The sequence below is a fragment of the Pogona vitticeps genome, chromosome 1 (assembly GCF_051106095.1).
Source record: "Pogona vitticeps strain Pit_001003342236 chromosome 1, PviZW2.1, whole genome shotgun sequence".
Taxonomy (NCBI): Eukaryota; Metazoa; Chordata; class Lepidosauria; order Squamata; family Agamidae; genus Pogona; species Pogona vitticeps.
Window position 1 is genome coordinate 275,674,937 of NC_135783.1, and position 12,648 is coordinate 275,687,584.

Below are 12,648 nucleotides of genomic sequence, written 5' to 3' on the forward strand. Positions count from 1 at the left end.
TGGATCTCAGTTTGTCATAAGGAGACTTCAGCTACAAAAGGGACATCCTAAACTGAACTCAGTTTATCTGTGTGTATTCTGTGCCATCAAGTTGGAATTGACTTATAGTGAACCCAACAGGACTTTCAAGGTGAGTGAGAGATTTAAGGAGTGGTTCTACCAATTCCACTCCCCAGTGGTTTCCATGACCAAGTGGTGATTTGAACCATGTTCTTCAGACTTGTAGTCCATCATTTTATCCACTACACACCACACTGGTAATCCTTACTGTATCTTTGCAGAAGTAAACTCCTGATATCTTTAAAAATACATTTAAATTGTTTTTTTTAAAAAAACAGAGTAGAAATTAATCTTTGGATCAAATTTTGAGAGCATACGCTTACGTTTCACGCAATATAATGGAATAAAAATGTGTTAGTCAAATATTACTACTGATGTTCATGTCAAAAGGATCATTTTCCTGGACTATTTCTAAAGTTCATGAAAATGATCCTTTTGAGATGTACATGTAGTATTATATATATCTATAACATGTCGAAATAATATACAGTACACATTTACCCTGCTCCAGAGGAAGGTACTTTCTACCCTATGTACATACTTTAGCCCAACAAGCATCAGAGCCTACCTCATCATAGACTTCCTGGTGACAACATACCTTTTAGAGAATCCACCTGTCCCATAAGATGAGGATTTATCTGTATCATGATACAAATTCAGATATAAGAGCAATGATTCCCCTCAAAATTTCACAGGAATTTGTGCCGTTATCTTTGATTAGAAACAGCACTGGTACTCATGCTTTCTAACTCTCTTAAACACACATGGTCTAAAAGACAGAAGATAAGAAACTTTGTGCATTTAAGAGAGCTAGAAAAGTTAACAAAGGTGCAGGAAAATATGCCCAAAAGGGAAAGTGCTTTGAAACTTATGGCTTTATATATAACTCACACAAGTCATTGCAAAACAGTGAACTAACTCTGGCAGAGCAAGGTCAGTGAATTATAAACAATCTGGGCAACTGAATGAATATTTTGGTTATTATTTTTAAATTCAGATATGAGATTATAACAAATAACAGGTGACTGAATGAAAATGTGGTATTTTATAACCTTATAGTGCCATCTTTTGGAAACTATAAATCTATGAAATGTAAGTTTTATGACTTACCATGTTAATGCTAGACTAGCAAAAACATCAGGCAGATACCTCCTAGAGTAGGACAAGGCAGTATAAAATCTGGATGAGGGTTTTTTTGGTTTTTTTGGTGAAAGATAGATAAAGGTATAAATATAACTGAGAACCGATAGCCAGAAAAAGGAGCAAAAATGATGCAAGGAGTGCATTGCTAGACGGGAGGAAAAGCTTACAGAAAAGACACAGAAGTCATGGATTTTCCTCCATAGACTTTAATTGATATGGCTGGTTGAACAGATACTTCTCTGTGTAACATGCTTATAGGTTAAGTAATGCATTTTACTTTATATACCAGTAAAAAAAAACCCTTAGAGCTCACTCTTGAAATTTATTTTTCTGATGTAAGTATTTGGCTACAACTTATTTTATTTTTGGATTATTTATTCGCAACTTTTCATTGTTGTAAAACTTTTGGATTTCTACTTTAGTGTTTTTGACTACAGTTTTTTGTCACAAGTGTAAGACTGTTTTCAATACATTTTGATTTGTTACTTTTTGAAGTATTTTTTTGCATATGGAACATAGAAGCAATATAGATAAAGTCTGTAGAATTAGAGGAGCTGATGTCACCTGGAATTATTGCCACAATGAAATAACATATACTTTAATACTCAGATGAATTTTGATACGATCATCTGTAAATGTTTGGTTTCATTCTGGAATTAACCCTTATCTGCGATAAATGCCAGCTGTGACAAACACAAGCTTCTGATTTTTCCCTGGAGATCTAAACAACTTTGTAGGACTCTTAGGAAAGGTTCAGGCATTAGCTGAGCTAGCCTCATAAGCCAGAAGGAGCAGAACTGTCTGACTCAGTCTGGGACTCAGCTGCCTCCTGAGAGTGCTGGTTGGGAGTGAACTGTCTCTATTTTTTATGCACTGGGACAGAGAAAATATCCAGATCCTCCCATTTCTCAGGGAACATTTCCAGAAACCCCTGGCAGCACTAGCTGATTGTGGATCTCTCCCACAGTCTCCTACCTGGATGACTAAGGGTAAGGCAACAAAACAAAAGATGCTTAACTAAGGCTTCCATAAAACACTATTTAGAACCACCCACTCATCTGTCTTTCTCCCTGCCTGTAGAGGAGAATGGGAGAAGTGAAGGGCAAATCCATGTTCCTAGATGAAGTGAGAGGGTGGAAAAGTTCCAGGCTGTATGTCAGCTGGCACCCTGATGGTGTGGATATCAGTGTTGTGGCCACGCTTCTTGTGGTCATCTGGCCTGTCAGAGACAGGAGGAGGACAGAGCTGACCCAACACATCAAACTAGAAACCTATATATGCTGTAGACTTTACACCTTACACTAACTTGTTGTGGGGACCAGAGTTTTACAAATTGGATAGATTCCTCCCATTATGCTGTTTATTTTTAAAAGGAAACAATACATTTTGCTTGCACAGGAATCCAGTCAGCTCACAGAACAGTAGTTTCTGTTTGTGTGTGTGTGTGTTTTAACATGATCTTCAAGAATTGTGCTGATATGTCTGTGTGTGTTTGCAAGAGGCAGCATCATATTCTTACTAGGCAAAAAAACATTAACCTGATTTTTAATTTTGCACAACAGGTTGCTTCTACCTGGTGAACGAACCAAATTATAATATCTAACTTCTGCCAGAAGCTGCTAGTCTTTGTGTTGTCTTCCCTCACCCCTGGAACTAAAAAGAAACTTTCTACATTTCAAGCAAGCAATGTGAGAGAGCAGGCAATCAAAGGTAATGGGCAGCCTTTTGGTCTCAAGAGCAGGGGTGTAAAAATCCCAAGTCTTACTTCAGAAACACTAGAGCCCAGCCTCAAGAAGAACTAGATCATCTCTCTCAGACAGGTATAATCAATGTTTAGATTTTTGTCTACAATTTCTCTGCACTATATATGAAGGTGTTTGCTTAGCCTGAGGAAGTGGATTTCATCCATGAAAGCTTGCTGTTTTTTAAGCAATTTTTTTAGCAAAGGTACCAACAACTCTTGCATTTGTAGATGATACCAAGATATCCTGAAAGAGGAGAACTGGGAATTAAACTAGCTTAATTCTGTATAGTAGATGGGCATCCAGGATGTTCCCACCAAACTACCATTCCCAGGAATCTAGGAAGTGGTTTAAAGCTTTTATAACTATATACTGCTAGTCTCAAGCCTTTGTAGAAAGCTATAGTCACTATTCCACCCAGTTGTTTTGCAAGAAAAAAAACTACTGGTATTTCACTGTGTTCAGTCAATGAATGAAATCATCCTTCTGATAGACTTTTTTTGGGGGGGGGTACAATTCCCCACTGTGCATCCCAAAAGAGCTAGCTTGTGTCGCCTTAAGCAAGTTACAGAGTCCCAGGGTGCCCCACCCCAAAAAAGGACATGGCAAACCACCTCTGAGTAGTCAGAAAATCCTGGAAAGGGCTGACATAAACCAGAACTGACTTATTGGTACATGATTTTTATTAGCAAAAGATCAGCATGGAAAAAATAGTTATTGTGTGGCAAGAGGACAGAAAGCACTGAGTTAAGATGGAAGTAATGGGTTCCTAAGGCAGGTGAAGTTGGTTTGACAATATGAAAACCCAGAATGCCTCAGAAACCACTTGTTGACTCCTGAAACTTGTGCCCCCAGATGTAGGCCCCCAGTTGCTCTTGGACTATAACTTTGAAAAATCCTGGCCGACACTGCTAATGGTGCAGGCTTCTGGGAGTTTTAGTCCAAGAGTATCACAGTGCACATAATTCAGCTCCTTTTCTGACATAAAAAAATAGAAAGGATAACATCACTGAAGAATACGAACAGTAAATAGCAAATGAACTGTCTACCTTTTTCCCAAGTGAAGCAGACTGTTCACTGAACCTACCAGCATAAATACAGCAAAAAAAGACTGTTCTTTGTACCTGACACATTGACATAAGCGTACTTCTGAAGAAATCTCATACCTCTTGTGTCTGTAACTGTGCCTGAGCTAAGCAGTTTCACACAGCAGGACAATAGGTCCCAGTCTTCACTACCTCATGTGTACTTGCAAACCTTCTCAGCTTGGACAATTGCTTGAATATTAACCATATGTTAGCAAGAAACGGCCTCAGGTGCTAAAAACTAAATAGCATTGTACGAGAAACATCAGTAGCAAAGTAAAAGTCTAAAAGATGGCTGTACACTCTTGCACTCATGGTTCTGATGCTAAGATGTCGAAATGGAACAATACACCTGACTAAACTATTATGAAGCCAGGCATATTTAAACACTCACTTCAAAGCACTTCTAGCAGCTTCGGAAACGCTTGCCAACATATGACATATTTCATATATCTTTTCAAAATGCTGCATTCACCTCCAACGTGTTGTCCAAAAACCAGGATTCAAAATAATCATATATCATGGCTCATTCCAACTGCCTTACTTTATCTTTCTTTTTGCATTATGTACTTCTAGACACACCATATTGCTTTAAAGGACTACTTCAAGCTGGTTCTTAATGTTAATTTAATAAGTCTTCCAGGTTCTACAGCTCCAATTTAGTAGTGATATGTTTTCTCAATGAAACAGAACTTATCTAAAGGATTCATCAAGAATGTGTGTGTGTGTGTGTGTGTGTGTGTGTGTGTGTGTGTGTGTGTGTGTGCGCGCGCGCGCGCGCGCACGTGTGCATGTGGTATAAAATTGCTTTGTTCCAAAGGTGTACAGTCTTTATGGTGTCCAGCATTGGTTTGGTACCCAAGTGGAAGTTTTGCGTTAATTAAAATTACAGCAAGTTCCAATATAGGGTAGATCATAACAAAAGACTGGTTATCCATTTATGTGTAGTACAATATATATTCATCATGAGTGGGGTGGTATCAAGCTGACTCATTTTTCTCAAACTCATACAAACTAAATTGATGTCTGAAAGTTTCGCTACCTGAAATATAGCGCAGTTGGGACACCCAAGTATGTTTTTCCCAGTTTCAGAATCCTACTTCTTTCAAATGCTTTCAGGAGAACAAGTTGGGATTATTCAAAGCCAAGAATCAATTCTTTTCATAGGAAATAAAGTTTTCACACTCTCTTTTTAACAGCATCCTTTAAAATGTTCTTAGATAAGATCCTTAGTCACAGCTGATCTAATTTTCTATCAGGACAGCCATTCAATGTTTTAATATATGGAAATGCAAGGACCTCTTTAATTTTCTAGGCTTTATAAACAGGAGATAAGTTGACAGCCAAAACCTCTGCCATAAAAGCACTCCAGTCAAAAGCCCATTTAAGATGCAAACTTGTATCTCTTGGCAAGTTACTTTTCCATTTCTAACCTTCCCTTTGAATTTAACTCCCTCGGTCAGTTGGCAATGCACACAAAACATTTCAAAGTGATATTAGTAATACAGAATTAGTGATCTATCTTGGAGATTTCACTACTAACAGCATTTTGAAGATCTGCTCCTAAATCAAAAGAGATATTTAGACAACTGGCAAATCACAACACAAGACTTTAAATGGAACGGTGCCTCGTCTATTAAAGACCATGAACCTGGAGAGCTGATGGAACCGAAAATTACAACTTCTTTAAAAGCAAAGACAACTGAGTCAGAAGTTCTAGCATGCCTTGCCCTCAACCCATTTGTGGTCCTTCAACTTTTATCTATACAGTACTCCTGTAATCAATCCTTCCCAGTTGCACCTGCAGTTGTCAGGTATTCTTCTTGCTCAGATGGATTACACCTGAAAGCTCAACACTGAGTAAATAATCATGTTTCAGTGGCTATACAGGTTACACTAGAGTTTCTCTCAATGCATGGTGGCAAAAGGCAGCAGAAAAACAAAACTCAGCATGAAGGTATATGGGAGGTATTTCTCCTAAGATCCAAGTAGATCTATGTGCATGCTGTTTAGTATGTACTCCAGAGGGGTGGAAGTTTGCAAAGCACTTAATAGCCCATACAGTAGGAGCGTGTCACTTTCAGGACATTAGAAACCATGCACTGACAGCAAGAGAGCTGAAGAGGTCTTCACTCAACAACTCCTGCTCTACACACAGTATTAACTTTCCATCTGTGGTTGTACAGTGTTTCTCTGGGACTGTTTTGAGGAAGAAGTGTCACATACATCTATCTCCAACTGTGTCAAACAAGAGCTTAATCCTCTGCATAAATTTTAATCCATCCATGTAATGGCCCTCTGTTCCCACAACTTTGAAACATTTTTCCTGGTTTCCCAATGTCATTCCAACCTTATGCTATTTGGAAATGCAAACAAAAAGACTGCACAGACGCTTTGTAGCAACCAAACTGACACAGCTATCAAACTATCCCACGCTCGGGCATTGCATTTTGCAATTTAAACAGAATAAAACCCCAAATTCAAGCAGCTTCCCCCTTCCTATCCTTTACAGCTTAGAATAGGAATATTTTCCCCGGGAACCACATGAAAAAATTGCTCCTGCTGCACCATGCATCGACTCGACATCCAGGCACCGTTTTGCTTAATCACAAAAGCTTGGGGTCACTGCAGAGCGAGGAGTTTTCCCTGTTAGAGGGCTCAGGAGAGGAATGGCCCCGACGAACTAGCGAATGACCCAGAATCAAAAAGTCTCTTGTGCGGGCAAGAGCGAGAGGCAAAGAAAGCCCACCCTGGAAACCGGCTCAAGAGAGAGGAGGCGAGAAGATGCTTTTCCGAACTTGCAAGCGGGAGAGCAGCTGGAATGCCAGCCGGGGGTCCAAATGCGCCTGGACAACGGCTGCTCCCAAGGGAATCTCAACTCAGCGAGATCCGGCCACTCACCTGGTGCTGCCGAGGACCAAAACGGGGAAAAGGGCCATCAAGTAATGAGGCAGGATGGATTTCATGCTGCAAGCCGGCTCTGTGGTGCTCTCCCTGCAGCCGGTGGTCGCGCTTCCTCGTTCTCCCTCCGACTGCCTCTCTCTCTCTCTCTCTCTCTCCTTCTCCCAGGGCTGCTGATTCCCAAAGTCCTCGGCTCTGCAAAGGACCTGCTCCCGCGCGTGTGACGCTCGGCAGATCTGACAAAAGCCGAGATCGCCCAACACACACACACACACACACTGACTAATGAAGGCAAGCTTAAGCGGGGGGTTTGAGCTACAGGAGTGATGTCACAGGCAGTGGAGCTGCCGCCGCTGTTGCTTCAAACCCAGCGCCGGCGAGCGAGCCTGTTATTCAACACGAGCCCTCCTCGATGGATGATGTCCTGGAGGATTTGTTCTTACTAGCAGTTTAAGCGGCGGCTCGGGAGGAAGGGGCGCGGAGGCTCCTTCCTTGGGAGGGCAGGAGGGCGCGTCAGCGTGGCATCGGAGAAAAGCCAGCCCGAAAGGGAGCTTTTTCTAATTAAAGTTGCCCAGCTCAGCCGGATTTGCGTGTAAAGCACAGGTCAGACTCCTTTAAATTAACAGGCAAGTTTCAAATTAACCTCATGCGCTTGCAATCGGAAGGGTGTTCTCTGCTTACTGGGCGGGCAAAGTTATTGCACCAATTAGAAGCACAGAGTTGAGCAGCACCAGGATTAGCCCTAAATCGGGAGCCGGCATCCTCCGAGAGATACTGACGCGTGTCACCTCTGAGAGACCCTAAGAGGCTTTTTAAAGGGAAGTTCAAATTGATGCTTCTTATGTTTATGACCCCTGTCCTTAAAACGACAATAACAGCATGCAGAAATCTCGCACAAACTATTAGTTGTTGATATCTCTCCCCGGCATTAGAGGTATAAACTTTTCAGGTCGTGATTCTTACTGTCTTTAATTGGCAAACGCGTTTGGATGGAAGGAAAAGTCCTGAATGCCCTTCATGCCCAAGAGACATCCAGTACTTGAAACTGTGCAGTTTGGGAAGCAATAGATTCACAGATATTTGAAAAATGACAGAAATGCAAAACCTAAGGCATAAAGCGGTTTTATGAAATGAGAACATCGTGTTCTGGAACTTGAGCATGGTTACACAGGTCATAGGAGAGACAAGTTCAGCTGCTTGAATACATAATTGCTCATGCAGCGTTGGCATCAGAAAGATTTAACATGTTTCGTTATGTAACAGAGCGGCAATATATTGCTGACAAGAGTTTCCAGATTTCAACTTGCTTTTTTTTCCCTTTTAGATTTTTCAAAACAAAGTTAAGGAAATACTGTAGTTGGATATCCTTAATTAGAGACACATTAACCAGGAGTAAGTTCAATTTCAATGGTACTCCTTTGGGATAATTAGTTATGAATAGGGGAAATGTTGCCTACCACGTTAAAGTGGAAATTAGAACAAGCTGTGCCTAATTATTAGAATAAGCTATGCCGATATGCAGATGATACCACTCTGATGGCAGAAAGTGAGGAGGAATTAAAGAACCTTGTAATGAGCGTGAAAGAGGAGAGTGCAAAAAACGGCCTGAAACTCAGCATCAAAAAAACTAAGATCATGGCCACTGGTCCCATCACCTCCTGGGAAACAGAGGGGGAAGATATGGAGGCAGTGACAGATTTTATTTTCTTGGGCTCCATGATCACTGCAGATGGTGACAGCAGCCACGAAATTAAAAGACACCTGCTTCTTGGGAGGAAAGCGATGACAAACCCTGACAGCATCTTAAAAAGCAGACACGTCACCTTGCCAACAAAAGTCCAAATAGTCAAAGCTATGGTTTTTCCTGTAGTGATGTCTGGAAGTGAGAGCTGGACCATAAAGAAAGCAAACCGCTGAAGAATTGATGCCTTTGAATTGTGGTGCTGGAGGAGGCTCTTGAGAATCCCCTGGACTGCAAGGAGAACAAACCTATCAATTCTAAAGGAAATCAACCCTGAGTGTTCACTGAAAGGACAGATCCTGAAGCTGATGCTCTGGTCCTTTGGCCATCTCATGAGAAGAGAAGACTCCTTGGAAAAGACCTTGATGTTAGGAAAGGGTGATGGCAAGAGGAGACGGGGACGACAGAGGATGAGATGGCTGGACAGTGTCATCGAAGCAACCAACATGAATTTGACACAACTCCGGGAGACAGTGGAAGATAGGAGGGCCTGGCATGCTCTGGTCCATGGGGTTACGAAGAGTTGGACACGACTAAATGACTAAACGAACGAATGTACCATAGCAACCCAGACAATGGCTGGAAGACTTTTTGTCTGTAAAATAAAGTTGTGAATGCATAAATTTACTGGGTGTTCGCACTCAGGCAACAAGTCATTTGGACAATTAGCTGCATGGTTCCTGTCAAGACTAGTTGTGCAATATGCTTGTGGACATGCCTTGTGAGTAGTACTTCCACTGTGGTGTAATCAGAGGTTACTGTTTGTGTAACATAAAGTTATGCAACCATAGCTGCTAATTAGGATTTCAGCCATTTAAAATGTGTATATACCATTATGGTGTGGTTTGTATCTATTCTGTTTTTCTGACTGCACTTAAGTTCAGTAAGTAAAGAAGGAATTGATCTTAATGGCACCCAGGTTCATGCTGGAATTTAACCACCTTCATATACTGCCTTTAAGAGGTTTTAGCTAGGATAGACCTTTCTGGGTTGGGATGAATGTCAATCAATCCAGCAGTAATGGATTGTTTCCTTTCTGCCTCAAATTCTTTACTTAAGAACTCTTTCTTTTTCAGTTAGACAATCAGGTAATAATGTAGCTATGAATTGGTTAATGTCTGTTCATGTAAGCAGTCATTATTTTTCTACAATATACTGCTTGTTTTTGATCTATTCAGAACTATGAGTAAAATAGAACCTTTTATTCTTTCTCTTACCAGTGTCTCTGAATAAATTATTGAGACTCTAAGTTCCAGTTAATGAGAACTAAATTTAAATATACTGTGGGGAGACTCGAAACTAATTTTGCTCTGCAGCTCCCTGAACTCTTTCTGCTGTGTAGTTAGAGACTTTTAAGCCAATAATTTTCACACTTTGCCAAGAGTTCAAGACATCACATCATTAGGTGAGTTTTGACTTTGGTCCTTTATTTGTTGTTCTAACCTTAGTGTTTGTTAATGGTCCTTCCCACTGATAGTAATAGGCTCTACTATCTCCCATGGTAACAGAGAGACCCTAATTACTGTACGTACTATTTTCTATGAGCAGTTGTTATTTTAAACATAACAGGTATATATGCACAATACAACTAAATAGTCCATTATCCAAAAATAATATGAAGCAATGCATTGCCATATTATTATAGAAAGGTCATCTAAAATGTAGAATACATCTTTCAACTTTTTAGAATAATGGTTTGAGATATACAGTATAGCACACAAATACAGGTAGTGCTGACATTGTGATAGGAGCAGAGTAACAACTGGCATAAGTCAAATTTAAGACCTAAACCAGCCAAGAAATGCATATCTACCTGTAGCTCAATATGGGAAGAACTTTTCCAACGTGATCTCATATATTGAGAATTGATGGAATTAGGGCCAGTAGAAAACAGTTTTCTGCCTGAGATGGAACAGCAAATAACACCCCTCCTCATCCATTTCAAAGCACATAATACCCAATGCCAGTCATGTTATTCTGGCACATGAGGCAAAATGTCCTCAAGTACTTTGTCCTATCCCTGGCAATAGAAGTATATTGTAGTATAGTAGTCCCCAATCTTGGGCCTCCAGATGTTCTTTGACTACAACTCCCAGAAGCCTTCACCACCACCTCTGCTGGCCAGGATTTCTGGGAGTTGAAGTCCAAGAACATCTGGAGGGCCAAGGTTGGGGACCACCGGTATAGTAATAGCTATGTTAATAGGCAAAACCATTCTGCCTTTTCATGACATAATGGTAAGGCTAGTCTGACATCTGATACTTTTCAGCCATGTCAAATCTCATCAGGTTCTGCAGCTTTGCTGACAAATAGGTAGGGGAGAAGAACCCTAATTGCAGTTTCTCTTAGCTTTTACTATTCCATAACCACAATGATAAAATAGTAACTGTTTAATGCAGTAGGATTTTTAACAGCCATTCATTAATGTAAGCATTTTTTATTATTTCCAATTCCTTTGTTTTGTGTGGTAGCATCCGTCATGTTACCATGGTAATGTGATGAAATGATTCTGTAGGCCTACCTTTCATAGTCCACCTCTGAGAACTGTTCGTTTCAGCCTTGCCAAGCTATCTCACCTCCTGTGGTTCACCAACCCCATTAAACTGGCCATCTCTTATCTATACACAAATGCCAGAAGTGAAATGGGCACTTTCAAACTGAGTGGGTTTCGTTTATGCTCTGTTTTGTTCCGGCTGAAGGTCGTTTAGTTTGAAGAAAAGGTTGAAGATTAATTTCTGAATCAAATTACTGTTTTGCTTCTCAACAGAAGTGTTTTCTTAGAAGGTCTCCAACTGTTAAACATTGAAGTCACATTGCATAAAACTAGGATTCCTCTAGTCCATTTCCCCCCAAATATTATGCATATTATGAAAATCAGTCTGCTGAATTATATTAGGCAGATTTATTTTTCCTTATGCCAGTTGAGCACATTAAGTGTTGCACTGTTCTTCTACCACTATGTGTTGCTCTTCGAAAAACTCATATAGTAACCATTGATCTGATAAAGTTAGTGCAGTGTAACAGAGCAGTGATTCCCAACATTAGAGTGCAGTTCCCAGAAGCCCTCACCATGAGTTGTGCTGGGCAGGATTTCTAGGAATTGTGGCTCAAGAACACCTGTGAACTGCTGGTATTGGACTTGTAACAGCCAAGTTCAAAGCCATGCTTAGTCACAAAGCTCACTTGATATCCTTTCGCTATGTCAATGAGGCAAAAATAATTTGGCTGCCAAGTACTGGCTGAAATCTAGTAGTAACTCACAACTAGGAGTAGGCCCAAATTCACCTATGTGAATTCTAATAACTTGTTGTGACTTACTGCTGGATTTTAGCCAATATTTGGTGGCCACACTTACCTTACTTGGTAGTTTTTTTTTTGGGGGGGGAAACATGGAAAAAGAGCCATCATGTAAGCTGATGTACAGTGGTGCCTCGCTTAGCGAGTGCTTCGCTATGCGATGAATTCGCATAGCGAGGGGGTCCGGGCCATCGCTGGAGCATTCGCTCAGCGATGGCCCCTATGGCGATTTTTCGCTTTGCGATGATCGCTAAGCGATTCGCTTAGCGATCTTCGCAAAACGAAGCGGGGGAGAACAGCTGATCGGCGGTTCCAAAATGGCCGCCGGAAGGTCCGCGCCGCATTTTCGCGCCCTGCCCTCGCTTACCGAGGGCGCGAAAATGGCGGCGCTATGGAAGAAACATCGCTTAACGGTGAGTTTTCAAGCCATAGGAACGCATTGAACGAAGTTCAATGCGTTTCTATGGCTTTTTTAGTCCCGTTTAGCGATGTTTTCGCATAGCGAAGGTTAATCCGGAACGGATTAACCTCGCTATGCGAGGCACCACTGTATAGTATTTTGCCATGCCACAGGTACTGTACTTCTGGTGATAGTCTCATGAAATGACTCCTTTTACAAAGAGCTTTCCTACAGATCCACAAGAATATCGCAGGGGTGGCGGTGGGGGACCCTCCCTAC

The 12,648-nt window shown here is 41.1% G+C and overlaps 1 protein-coding gene across 4 annotated transcripts in view; it reads right to left on the reverse strand.

The window, feature by feature from the left end:
- LUZP2 (leucine zipper protein 2) overlaps nucleotides 1-12,064 on the reverse strand; it is a 484,579-nt gene extending 472,515 nt beyond the window's left edge. For all 4 annotated transcript variants that reach the window (XM_072985873.2, XM_020790416.3, XM_072985874.2 and 1 more), the window contains exon 1: nucleotides 6,932-12,064. In XM_072985873.2, coding sequence (XP_072841974.1) covers nucleotides 6,932-6,996 — 65 coding nt within the window. In that variant the 5' untranslated portion in view covers nucleotides 6,997-12,064. The remainder of the gene's footprint in view (nucleotides 1-6,931) is intronic.
- Nucleotides 12,065-12,648: the final 584 nt, after the last annotated feature.